The 12561-nt window shown below is 33.1% G+C and overlaps 3 protein-coding genes across 3 annotated transcripts; 1 reads left to right on the top strand and 2 right to left on the bottom strand.

The window, feature by feature from the left end:
• Positions 1-1369: 1369 nt before the first annotated feature.
• Positions 1370-3775, bottom strand: LOC106764195 (taxadiene 5-alpha hydroxylase). Its single transcript, XM_014648435.2, has 4 exons — positions 3284-3775; positions 2434-2875; positions 1932-2119; positions 1370-1848 (listed from the first exon to the last, which is right to left on the bottom strand). Exons 1-4 carry the CDS (start codon positions 3773-3775, stop codon positions 1546-1548), a joined length of 1425 nt encoding a protein of 474 aa, XP_014503921.1. The 3' UTR covers positions 1370-1545.
• A 1248-nt stretch (positions 3776-5023) lies between these two features.
• On the bottom strand, positions 5024-7925 carry LOC106764138 (protein FATTY ACID EXPORT 5). The gene is made up of 3 exons (XM_014648370.2): positions 7598-7925; positions 5961-6048; positions 5024-5428 (listed from the first exon to the last, which is right to left on the bottom strand). Exons 1-3 carry the CDS (start codon positions 7794-7796, stop codon positions 5356-5358), a joined length of 360 nt encoding a protein of 119 aa, XP_014503856.1. The 5' UTR covers positions 7797-7925; the 3' UTR covers positions 5024-5355.
• Positions 7926-10561: 2636 nt separating this feature from the next.
• On the top strand, positions 10562-12468 carry LOC106765017. The gene has a single exon (XM_014649499.2). It carries the CDS (start codon positions 10604-10606, stop codon positions 11867-11869), a length of 1266 nt encoding a protein of 421 aa, XP_014504985.1. The 5' UTR covers positions 10562-10603; the 3' UTR covers positions 11870-12468.
• The last annotated feature ends 93 nt before the right edge of the window (positions 12469-12561 follow it).

Genomic DNA, 12561 nt, shown 5'->3' with positions numbered 1-12561 from the left:
GTTAAAATTTTGCATTGATAACCTCCTTAAACAAGTATGGAATTGACGGAAGATGTTACAGGTAAATGGAAATGCAAGTAAACGTCGTTGTTCAACATTATGGATAAGTCACCTGTCTATTTATGGGACATCGTCATGCTAGATTTTATATATATATATATATATATATATATATATATATATATATATATATATATATATATATATATATATATAATTTAATCCAAAATTTTGAGATGTTAAAGTTTGATTATTTTATACGTGATATTTAATTTTATTATTTTTAGTGCACATAAAATTTAGATTTATACTTAAATTATTTTCAACGATCTTCTTATTATTAAATTGAGTCTCTTTTCATATGTATATTATTTCCAAAAAATCTTTTCATTAAAACGAGTCTCTTTTCGTATAGTATATTATTTTCAAGTATGTAGGTCGACCTTTATTTATATCATGAAAATTTGGATTGAGAAACAAACTGATACTCATAAAAAAGTAAAAATAATAAAAAAAATGTGAAATTGAATGAAAGATGTGATCATTATAAGCAAACAAAGAAAAAAAAATCAAATTTTTAAAGATTTAAAATTTAAATAAACATATATTAAGAGGAATGTTGAAAATATTTACTAATATTTTTTTTAATTTAATTTAGTTTTTAAGAAATGATTCAGTTTTAAATATCTTTTTGAGTTTTAGAAATTAGTTATTATTTAAATTTAAGAAATCAAGAATGTCATATTATAAATATTTGATATTTGATAATTTGGTATACTTTAATGTATATATTGCACACACACACGTGTGTATATATATTACATAAATAAAACAAAATAATATATAACAAGTTGCTTCTATCTTTTATATTTTCATATTCCCAAAACTCCTAAAAATTCCCAACACACTAAGTAAGGCTTGTGCTTACACATGCTATAATGAACAACATATAAATGAGAAAAACTTAAACTTGTTTCCCTAAGATTTTCTAATTGAATGTACTGTCAGGTTACTTTTTGTAACGATAAAGATTTTTCTGCCGTTTCTTGTCTATGGACTTTTCCACATCTGAATCCAATTCAATTATTTATATTAATGAACAACTTAGACGAGTATAATAGAGTTGACAAATCTTAGATTTGTCGATCCCTTGTATCATAAAGTCTTATGGAATCAACAGATGAATGGTGAGTTTATTGAAATTTCCATTTTTCCAAAAGAAAACGGTTTAGTCCCCACCTAAAAAAACACCCTTCTGCTACGGTTGGTGCAGTCTTGATTATGAACAGAAAATTTTCAATTTAAAAATGATATAGTTTTCCAATTCTGTCAAATGATGGAATATGCAAATTAGGAGATACATGCGAAATGATTTAAAATAGTGTAGTTTAAGCGCTTGCTTATTCTTCTTTTTTTCTTGTAAGATTGTAACTCAGTTATTTTCAAGTGTGAATACAAAATAAGGTAATAATTACTCTTTAATTATTAACATTGACTTATTTTTGGTACATTGTATTATAAGACCAGCTGTTACTAAAATGACCATTAAGAAAGTCTCCTTGGCCAAATTTGAATCAGTAGCCCTTGAGATGGTACTGGCATTGGATCCCTACTGAAGAAATTGTCTGAACATAGCTTCCAACTGAATCGAGTCACTAGGTAATGAATTGCAACTAGAGTTTCAAGCCTGGAAAACTCATACCCTGGACATATTCTTGTTCCCCCACCAAATGGAATGAAGCAGTAGGGGGGTACAGATGCTTGGTTTTCAAATCTACTAGGTTCAAACTTCAATGGTTCTGTGAAAATGCTGCTATCCATGTGGGTCATTGCTGTAACCCAGAAAATCTATAAACGTGTAGAAAGGATTTGATCAGTAACATAATTGCATGGAAAGGAGTTCTAATGACAGGCAACAGAGTTTCAATTACCTGCCATCCTTTGGGTATGAGGTATCCATCGTATTCAATATCTGTTGCAGCCTTTCTGAAGCCACCAAAAATAGGAGGAAACATTCTAAGAGTTTCCATTGCTACTCTCCATGTGTACTTCATCTTTGAAAGGTCTTCCCATGTGAGCGCCTCTCCAGAGGGCTTGCCTTTTGCTATCTCTTCCTGTTCTGCAAGCATGAACCAAATGAGTTTAATTTCTAAGCATTGTGATGTTATAACAGTTAACAAACTCTATAAATCATGGTTTGTGATTGACTAATTCTAGATTGTTAACGCATATACTATTCAATCCAAACAAGTGTTTAATTTCTATGCATTGTCGGTGTAAGAAACCATGACAAGTTTTTCCTGTTTTAATTTATACAAATAAAAGAAGAGTTAACTCAGTAGTGGTATCTTTGTAAGGAGTAGGTACTGTAGTAGGATAAACAAAATTTGCTCTTCTTGCGCTTGTTCACACACACACTTTGTTGATGCATACCTTGAAGAACTGTTGCATAAATAGCAGGTTCGTTGGCTAAGAGTCGGATGATGAAAGTGATTAGAACAGATGAAGTGTCGTGTCCAGCAACCATGACAAGCTTGATGTTGTCAATGATTTCCTTCTCAGTCATAACTTGTTTGCCGTCTTCATCAACCATGCCTAACAAGCAACTAATCAAGTCTTGGCGTGCAGATGCTGCATTTTGCTCGAGTTCAGTCCTCTTCTTCTGCACAGTCTCCTTCAACATGGTCTGGATTCTTGCACTTGCTCTAAGGCTTCGATTGTAACGTGTGAAGGGCACGTTAATTGGGACTGACCACATTCCTTCTATCATCTCTTGGAAGGAATCCAGGAATTGATCTCTCTGTTTTCCACGCTCAAGACCAAACAAAAGAGAGCAAATTATATTGAACGTGAGAGTCTTCATCAAAGGCAATACCTGAAAGAAAAACGAGAATAACAAGTGACTCAATATAGTTTTCCCAAGCTAGACTTGCTTCTCCATAACTCCAAAAGGAGAGTGTACATATATAAAGATAGTCAAACTTAAGCTTAACATCAACTAATCTTATCTATCTAGGGTAAGCTCTTGATCACATTAAGATAATGAAGTTTAAGTTAACTTAATCTTATAAAACCAGTTGATTAGGTGAAGATTACATTACACCCAGTGTGGTCTCCCACAATATCTATAACAAGTTACAGATCACAATCCAGCATGCTCTTTGGTTTGCATTTTGTTAGGATTTGCTTCAAAAGTCTTAATTTTCCCTCTCCACATGACAAATTAAACTGCCCTTTAATCAAACAGGTATTGGGTTGTAAATTGCAACAACAAAGAACAAACCTTGAGTTGCTGTTTCCCCTGCCAATGCATCTGAAGGTGATTCCTGACTTCTTCATCCATTTTTCCCACATATCTCTTCAAGGACTCTGGCTTCAAAAATGAGACAAGTGCACCTCTGACACGGCTGTGATCTTCACCACTCAGTTCCAACAAGGTCCGGTCACCTAGGATCATTTTGATGGATTGTGTTTGCTGGTTAGCAATCGCGTTGCCGCCACTAGAGAATATAAACTTATTTGCAGCCTGTCCATAGATTAACACTGTTGGTTTTCCGAATAGGCTTAGCTTTGAAATGGGACCATACTTGCTGATTCTTTCTTGAACCCATTTTTCTGCGGTGTTGGCACGCATAGCTCGAAGAAGGCCAAGACTTTGGCCAATAATAGGTATTCCAAGTGAACCAGGAGGAACCCTTTTAGAGGGGTTTCTTCCTCTTCTCAGCAGAAGAAAGATTGGGATGAAGAAGAGAAAACCCAACAAAAGAAGATTCATGGTTGAAGTTTTCCTTTTTCAGATTCTCAACGTAGCAATGCTCTTGTGAGACTATTTATGTCAGACTTTTGTGAGAGATTTTGTCGTTTTCTGTTATCTCTAATTGAAGGGTACAAATGAAACTCTTTGATAAAGCCGGCTTTGTACATTATCAAAACTGCAATCTGATATAAGAATGTTTTCATACATAGCTATGATGTTATCTTTAGCATCCACAAATTTATTTGTCTAATTAATGCTCTAGTTGTGATTAAATAAATCCAAAAATAATATGAAATTGGTGTCACCTATAAGTTAGGTGTAAGATTTGTGAACTGATAAAAAAGAGTGTTAAGATTTATGCTATAGATGGAATATTAAGCACGTTAGTCTGAGTTCCTTGACTTGATTCTTCTTTTGTCCCATATATGCATTGAAAACACGGAACAAGGAGCTTAGTTTCTCTTGAAGGATAGAGACTATCAACAAGTATTATTTCTCAATGATGATGACACAAAAAATAATCAAATGAGTTAAAATAGTGTTATAGAGATGTGGTGTAAAGTAGAAACAAACAAACAAAAACATGTTGGTTAATGTATGACACACAATGCATATACATTCAATATCATTGTTATTCACGCTATTGAGTATCTCGTATTTATAGTGCATTTACTAGTTTATTATTTAAACAAAAAACTCTACCTGCACTTGTATGTAAAAGCACAAGTTGAGTGTACCAAATGCTCTATCACTTAAAATGATAACTCTAACACGACTAAATATTCTATATCTAGTTTTATTTAACATAAATAAATTAAAATTTATTAATAGATAACCAAGTAAAGATTTTAGATAAATAAAGAAGTATTTGTGCAACTTGTGAAAATTTGTTGAATACATTTAGATTTCACAGTGAATATAAATGAAAAAGTCGTCTTATAAATTAAGAAGGGAGACAGTATCATAAAATAATGAGATGACAATCAAAACAACCTTCACTTTAGAAGTCTGCAAAGTCAATTTTGCCAATTTGTAGGATTAATTTAGAAAGTCTATAATACATCTATTCGAGAAATTCAACTCCCACATACATGGCCTAAAAACAATGTCAAAATTCAGTAGGAACAATCCATATCTTAGTATTTTATAAAATTAAGTTAAGCTTAATAAATAAGCACCCCAGTAAAAATTTAGGTAATTGGAGATAAGCGTCAGTACATAAAATGGTTGAGAATGTAATTTGTCACACCCAGAAATGCGAATTTGTTGACCGGTCAATTAACAAGTTTTAATACATTTCATTTGGAAATACAATGGAGTTTGTCAAGTATGCAACAAATTTGAGCCAGATTTGCATTTAAACAATCAGTGGTAAGGTATTCTAAGAAAAAGGAAAGAAGGAAATAAAACGAGCTGTTTCCAGAGTGGAAGACTCGCCCAATTCTCCTACGTGTATAAAGACAATGAAAACAACTATCTTTTGTTCCATACACTTTGAAACCACTAAAGTACAACGATATATCTTAGCCATCTAAGGCTTGCAGGTCTACCAACAATTTGTATTATAGAGAGGAAGTATATCATATATCATCATATCATCACTCAGCCTTGGTGGGGAGATGGTTGCCGCCAGTTGCCAATTTGTAAAGATAAAACAGAGTCATGAGAGCACTGCAAGAAAAAGACAGACATATTCGTAATCCTATATACAAAAAAAAATTCGTTGATCTATTAGGGATATACATCCCACGGGCAACATTTTACAAAAAACAAACATCCTTAGTTGCATAAAAGTCTACAAATGTATATACAGAGTGCAGACACGGTTAGGATCAACAAGCAAGAAAATTATGTTGATTACAATAGTTCCTTTGCGACAGGAGTGAAGCAATTGGACAAAGTATAGATTAAGTATGCAGTGCTTGATTTCTGACTTCGAATTTTGAACATAATAAATAAGCAATGTGCAGTTAAATATAAATGGTAGAACACGCATAAACAAATTGGGGTGATAGCACAAAAAAATATTCCTTTTTGTTCTAAAATTAATGAGACTGTCGAAGCTTTGATTATTTAATAAGAGTTTAAAGAACAAATTATTTTCATGCATGCATTTACTTTCAAAAACCATGTGGACATGGATTTATAATCTACAAACTATTTAAAATGCGTTTTGGGTACTTCTAATCAATCCTTCGGTTACCTGATTCCTGCAACAAGACCAGCAGGCATAATCTTGGATGTTTCCAAATATCGCCGCCCCATAACCCCAGTTAGTGTGGCTGCACATGCTGTTTCACAATATGCATATTAGAAAAAAGTATAGAGCATCTCCTGCTAATAAGGACCACAATTAATTCAGTGATCATAGCGTGTCAGATGAATATAGAGCAATAGACATACATTCCCAGTATAAACACAGAGATAGTCATAGATCCTACACATGAAAACGTAATCTGATACATCATTACCTCTGCTAAAGTTTCTGTGCATACCTTCTATTATTGAGTATGAGCAGTGCAAGTCATTACAAAAATAGACCATACTTTCATTAAAGAACATACAATACAGTCACTCAAAAAATACTATTCAAGCTAAAGGCTTATGTTTTTGCAACTACAAATCCACTGAAGTTATCAGATTGCTCTTACTATGCTATACGAGTAAAACACCAAAACGAGAAGACATTTGTCCCATTGCATAAAGCTTACCCATTTGATTCCAATAGCCATAGAAATTTTAAATACATATCCAGAAACTCTTGCGTTTTGCAAATAAGAGGCATTATTATAATAAACCACGTACCTAACCTATCTTGATCCGTCTACATGAACTCATTGAAGTTTCCATGTCATTCAACAATATCCATAGACAACCTCTTTCCCAACTACTTGACAGTAAGTCAAGAATACTATGTATCACTTCCCCTCCCTCTTACTCTTACACCTAACCTAATAAATCCCCCAACATCCTCTTCCTCTTAATCACTTGAAATATAAAGTAATACACGGAAAAGCACCATGGTTGAATATCATGGAAACCCGTAAGGTTTAGTTTAGATAAACTTCTCAACAAACATTTACAGAAGAAAAAAATAAAATGAATCCTAAAGGGCACAATGAGTCAGACTTCTCCCACACAAGTTAAAACGACATATGCATCTTCACATCTCAACTTCTCTTTTAACTTTTTCATAAGTTGATGCTTGAAATTTATAACTTTTTCATAAGTTGATGCTTGAAAATATTTTAAATGATTTTTAAACAATCATCCTACCACAACTTGCGATGTATGGTAAATTTATTAACTCTTACGATGATTGATTTGAAAGTCACGCATTCGAGATTTCCGAAAGTTTCCCAAGTTTTAGATTATTTGACAATGTTAAACATTTTCACTGATGATGTATAAAAACTAAACTCTTGGTCTCAACTCACTGGAGAGATTTTATTCGACTTACCTCCTTAATTTTTCTTTCTTTCTTCTCCGATTAGTATTACAAGTAGCTCATAAAAGAATCGAGTTTAAGAAACTAAGAGGATTATCGAGCTGATTCTTTAGGAGAAACATAGATTATTCATGGAAATATCATCGTGACATCCTAACATAGAGAGCATTCAAATCCAACATTTCATAAAATCCGAAACGAATCCGACAAATATCCACGTCTTTCCTCACATCCATCTCAACAAACTCGTCAAATCACGAATTCTAGCACAGAACTCGTCTCAGATCCAGAATCGAGAACAAGCCAACTGTCAACGCGACGAAGCCAAACATCTCCAAACCAAAACAACAACACGACGTAACAATAACGAAAGGTAGAGAAATAGAACATACCGGTCTCGAGAACGAGAGCGAGGTAAGAGTTCTTTCGTTTGCCAAAGGCATTGAGACTGAGATACCCCGCGATGATGAGAAGCAAACCGGAACCGGCGCCTCCGGCAAGAGAAGCTACGCTCCCTTTCGTTATGTACGCAGACAGTCCACCACAAACTAGCAACAAACCGTACGGTATCGTGAAGCAGAAATCGTGCATTTTGTCTTCCCTTTTCCCGGAAAATTCAGTTCAATCGGAAAAATGATTGAAAATGCGTGAGAGTGAGAGAGAGAAGGGAAAGGGAGCGTGGAACGCACAAGTCAAATATTAACACCTCAGCTTGCTCTTTTAGAATTATTCAGACATTCAACACTTAATTTTTAAAACTACATGTTGAATTTTTAAAAGTCAGAAAAATACACTAACGAATTATAGAAATGAGATAGTGTCATTAATAGGATGAAATATGAGAATCTTATAACGTACGTTATTCAAAAATAAATTATTACTATTATACATAATAAATTTATTAACTTTATTTTATAAATTTTTATACTAATTGTTATTAACTAATAAACTTATGGGAATAATCATATAATCAATGAATTTATTATACATGAATGCCAATGAAGTTTTTTTTTTTGAAAATTAAAGAAAAACAAATGTTTTTTTTCTTTTAGTTCAACTAAAATATAACTCGAAGAAGATTAATTTGGAATTTGACTTATGTATTAAGACTTGGTTTATTTATTTCAATTTAGATAAATTGTGTGCTAGATTATTACGAAAAAGAAAACTAAAGATAAGAAATTAACAAAACACAATAATAAGCTGATCCGAAAAAAAAAATCATATATCAATGATCATATTGTATCATCATACAGAGTAATCTAGATATTTATAAAGACATAAGTCACTCTATCAAACATTCTTATAAACTCAACTATCTTAATATGTTAATATGTTGAATCAAATTTGTGAAGTTATACACTTGTGATAAAATACACTACTTTATTGAACTATCATATATAAGGTTAATCTTGATCACAATCATAAGAACCGTGAGGTTATCGTTATATGACATGACCTTTTGTCATTCTCGGAAACTAATCATTATCCTCTATATGAGTATAAGTATGAAGGGTTAATAGAGTTTATGATATATTCACACGATGGAATAGTCTTTACCTTAATACACACCCTAATGATTTACACACAAATAGGATTTTCTCCACAAAAATCATTACACTATCATCACTTTCATACAATGATCTAACAAACTAATATTCACATCACACATTCTCGTATAAACTTAAATCATCACACCACGACATATTAAGATATTGTAACTTAATCCAAACTCATTTATTATTAACAATAGATCACCATGCATATTTTACACTTCATATCACATTCTCTCAGATATATTGTACAAGCTAACAACATGTGTACAAGCCATTTGGGACTTTCAAAATAAAATAGTAGCTTTCTAAGAACTCTAAAAATTTTGTTTGTACATATTCAAATTAAATGTAGTTGAACCAAGAATCAATTTAATTGAGTAATTATGGAAAAACACACCAAACAAACAATAGATGTCAAAGTTGTCAACGACCTAAACTACATTAATCTTATGCGAACAACTACTTCAATTAGAGACATCTAATCGAATATTTGAATGGTTGTAAAAAACACTGTGTATATGACCAACTATCAAAATTTCAACTTGATTCGATAGTTAATGAAACAATAATCCCATTTTTTCTAGGATGACTTCTAACAAGAAAACTAAAAGATTAATTCCACCATTTAGGATCACCAAGCAAACAACGACACTATTTATCAAAACTTTAATATATCACATGTTACAATATCAGACTTAACAAATTTAACCTATCAACTCGTCAAAATAATCAATAATCAAATTGAATATAAAACATCATTCATTCACAACAAACAATTAGAATAAAGTTCATAATGTAAAAACTAAAATTAGCTTCCCTCACTTGTCAAAACAACTCAAAACTATTAGAAGATCTAAAACCATATTCAAACTTATAAGCTCTATCTACACATGGGAACACCAATAGAGTGATGAGATTATATCACTATAAGTATATCTAAAGACTAATACAGACAAAGAAAGCCTACATGCTAGAAAAAAAAAGACTGAGATGAGAAAAAGGATAAAAAACAGCTCATTCAAAAGGAAAGACTAATAGGTTATCTTTGTAAAACTTGATGCCATGATTTAATATCTCACCGTCAAACAAATTAATACGATCAAAAACTTACAAAAAGTAAAAAAACTTAAAAAAAATATTTGTAGAAAATGATTTTATAAAAATTAAAATTCAGCTATTATTTTTTTTATATAACTTAAACTTTTTATTATTAAAATATTATAATATTTTTTTTATTAAAGTCATCCATGCTCTCAATCTATTACATAGACTCTTAGAGAAAATTATATTCCAACCTATCATAATCCATTCTTTAATTATTTTCTATTGTTACCATTTTACAACAAAATGCAATCACCAAATAAATATAAAGTAAAGATTCAATTACAAATCATCAAATGATTTAACCTATTATCTCGTATATGTAATAAAATTCAACATTTGAATCATTTTATGATACTTCACACACCATCAACAATATATTCATAATTGATCTTTTACACACACATATATATGAAGTTTGAAATTAGAGGGACTTAAGATTTTAGCACGCATATTGTCAACTTGTTTAAATTCAAAATAGGTAATCTTTAATGAAGTATTTAAAAAAAATACAGAAAGCATATATAATTTGTTTATTAAATAAGCTTAAAACTGTTGTTTTTTAAAACAAGCATATAAAAAAAAAGTAAAAAAAAGAAACAAAAATTCACTTGTTTTATTAAATAGATATTTGTTTTTTAAAAAAGACAAACAACACCCCAGGTCAATTTTCTTTTAAAAAAGAAAATAGCAATTGACCAAACGTATTAGGGTTTTGTTTTAGAGACCAAACATACAGGGATGGTTTTTCTTGTTACCCAAATCCAAACCACCCCCTGGTTCAAGCTCAACCTTTCACACGGTCACAAGCTCCTTCAGCGGAGAGTCACCAAGATTTTGATGTCGACAACTCAGGGCAATTCTAAAAGACCCATTTGCCCGTCGTGTTCCAAACCCACACGAACGTGTCTCTGCTCTCGAATCCTCACACCGTGTGTCCAAAATTCCGTCCACGTAACCATTCTGCAGCACGCACTTGAGCGTAAGCACCCCCTCAATTCTACCAGAATCGCTAGATTGGGTCTCAAGAATCTCACCGTTGCAACTGTTTCTGATGTTAATTTCCACGCCCGGTTCCAGATTCGCTTGTTGGATCCGAATTGCCAAACGGGTCTTGCTGGAAACGTGATGAATGTACTCCTTTCTCGTCCGTATTGCGAATTTGGAGACACCCAGAAACTACTTTCTGAGAAAAGCTCTAACTTGAGCGATTCTGATAATGCCGAAAAATGTGGTTTGAGAAATGATCGTGGATGTTTTCTGGATTCTCCCACTCTTGCTGAAGTTGGGACTCAAGTGAGTACCACTGATGGTGCCGTGGTGAATGATGAAGTTGAGAAAAATGTTGTCCCTCCAAATTGTGGTTTAACTAGAGGTGTGCATGAACATAGTGGTAGGCTTGCTATTAATGTTGCCATTGGCAAATATGGTGCTATTAGCTCTATGTCCCATATTTGGATAGCACAGGCACAATGTCAATCCCCCAAGTTAAGCTTTGACAATATTCTGGCTTATCCCGAAGCTTCTGAAGCACTCTCAGAAGGGTTTTTGGTGAAGAAGTTTCAAGGAAAGCAACTGAATGGGGATGCAGACTTGGAAGAAGAATGTGAAGAGTTTGAGCTGGAGGTTCGTCCTGGATCAGTGTTATTATTTCCCTCCGATAAAGCTGTGAATATTAGTGACCTAGATGCTATTGGTTTGGAGGTGAAGAACTTGATTGTTTTGGATGGAACATGGGCTAAGGCGAAAAGAATTTACAGCGAAAATCCTTGGTTGAACGTTTTGCCCCATGTGAAGTTAGAAGTGAATGAGGCTAGCTTATATAGTGATGTGAGACATCAGCCTAAAGCTGGTTATTTGTCTACTATTGAGAGTATTGTATTTGCCTTGAAGGCAGTTGGGGAGAATCAAGAGGGTTTGGATGGTCTCTTGGATACTTTTGAGTTCATGGTTGGAGACCAGAGACGCTGTAAAGAAGAGAGACTGAGCAAACACTTCTCCAGTTGAGGTCCTTTCTTCTTTAGATTGATCAGCTTGAAAAAGATGCTTAAACCCAAAACAGAAACTATTTAAAATAAATTGTGAACCGTGAACTTTGTAGGAGTTTTTTTTTGGCCTCATTATCCATTTCCAGCATGCAAAAACGCGCATGAGGCCGGCAAGATTACCTGTATATGATATGCCATGGATAATTCATTCTCCGATGAGTTTATTGAAAGTTTACAGATTATTGCCGTGCCCCATATGCTGAACAAGGACAGGAGCAATCTGAGTAAAGCAATCAGTTTACTGGAACTAGACTATGCCTTTGTATCGATGTTTTAGTAGCCCAAGGCTCTTTTAAAGATTGGACAATGTACTGAATGGATCTTTAGAATCAAGATAATTTAGCAGTTTTTGACGTGTACAATGGACAATGTACTGATCTATATGTTTACACTGAATAAATGAAGACATTATGCGTGTTGCTCAGTGCCGTTCTCAAGAAAATAGAGGACAGTCTGTTCCCCTACAGCTTTTGAACAGAGTCATGGCTGCTCATGCTAACTGGCCTCGACATCAAACCAATAGGCATCGCGAGGATGGAGGTGCTGGTTTGTTATTAATTACACAAAAAACAGAAGAAACATGCCAGAGCAATCCAATCACTTCATGTTGATAATGTAAAATGGAGTTAATTGTTATCATGGAGAAAAAAA

Source organism: Vigna radiata, chromosome 6, assembly GCF_000741045.1.
Source record: "Vigna radiata var. radiata cultivar VC1973A chromosome 6, Vradiata_ver6, whole genome shotgun sequence".
Taxonomy (NCBI): Eukaryota; Viridiplantae; Streptophyta; class Magnoliopsida; order Fabales; family Fabaceae; genus Vigna; species Vigna radiata.
The sequence above is the reverse complement of the archived record's forward strand: the minus strand, read 5'-3'. Positions and strand labels throughout refer to the sequence as shown.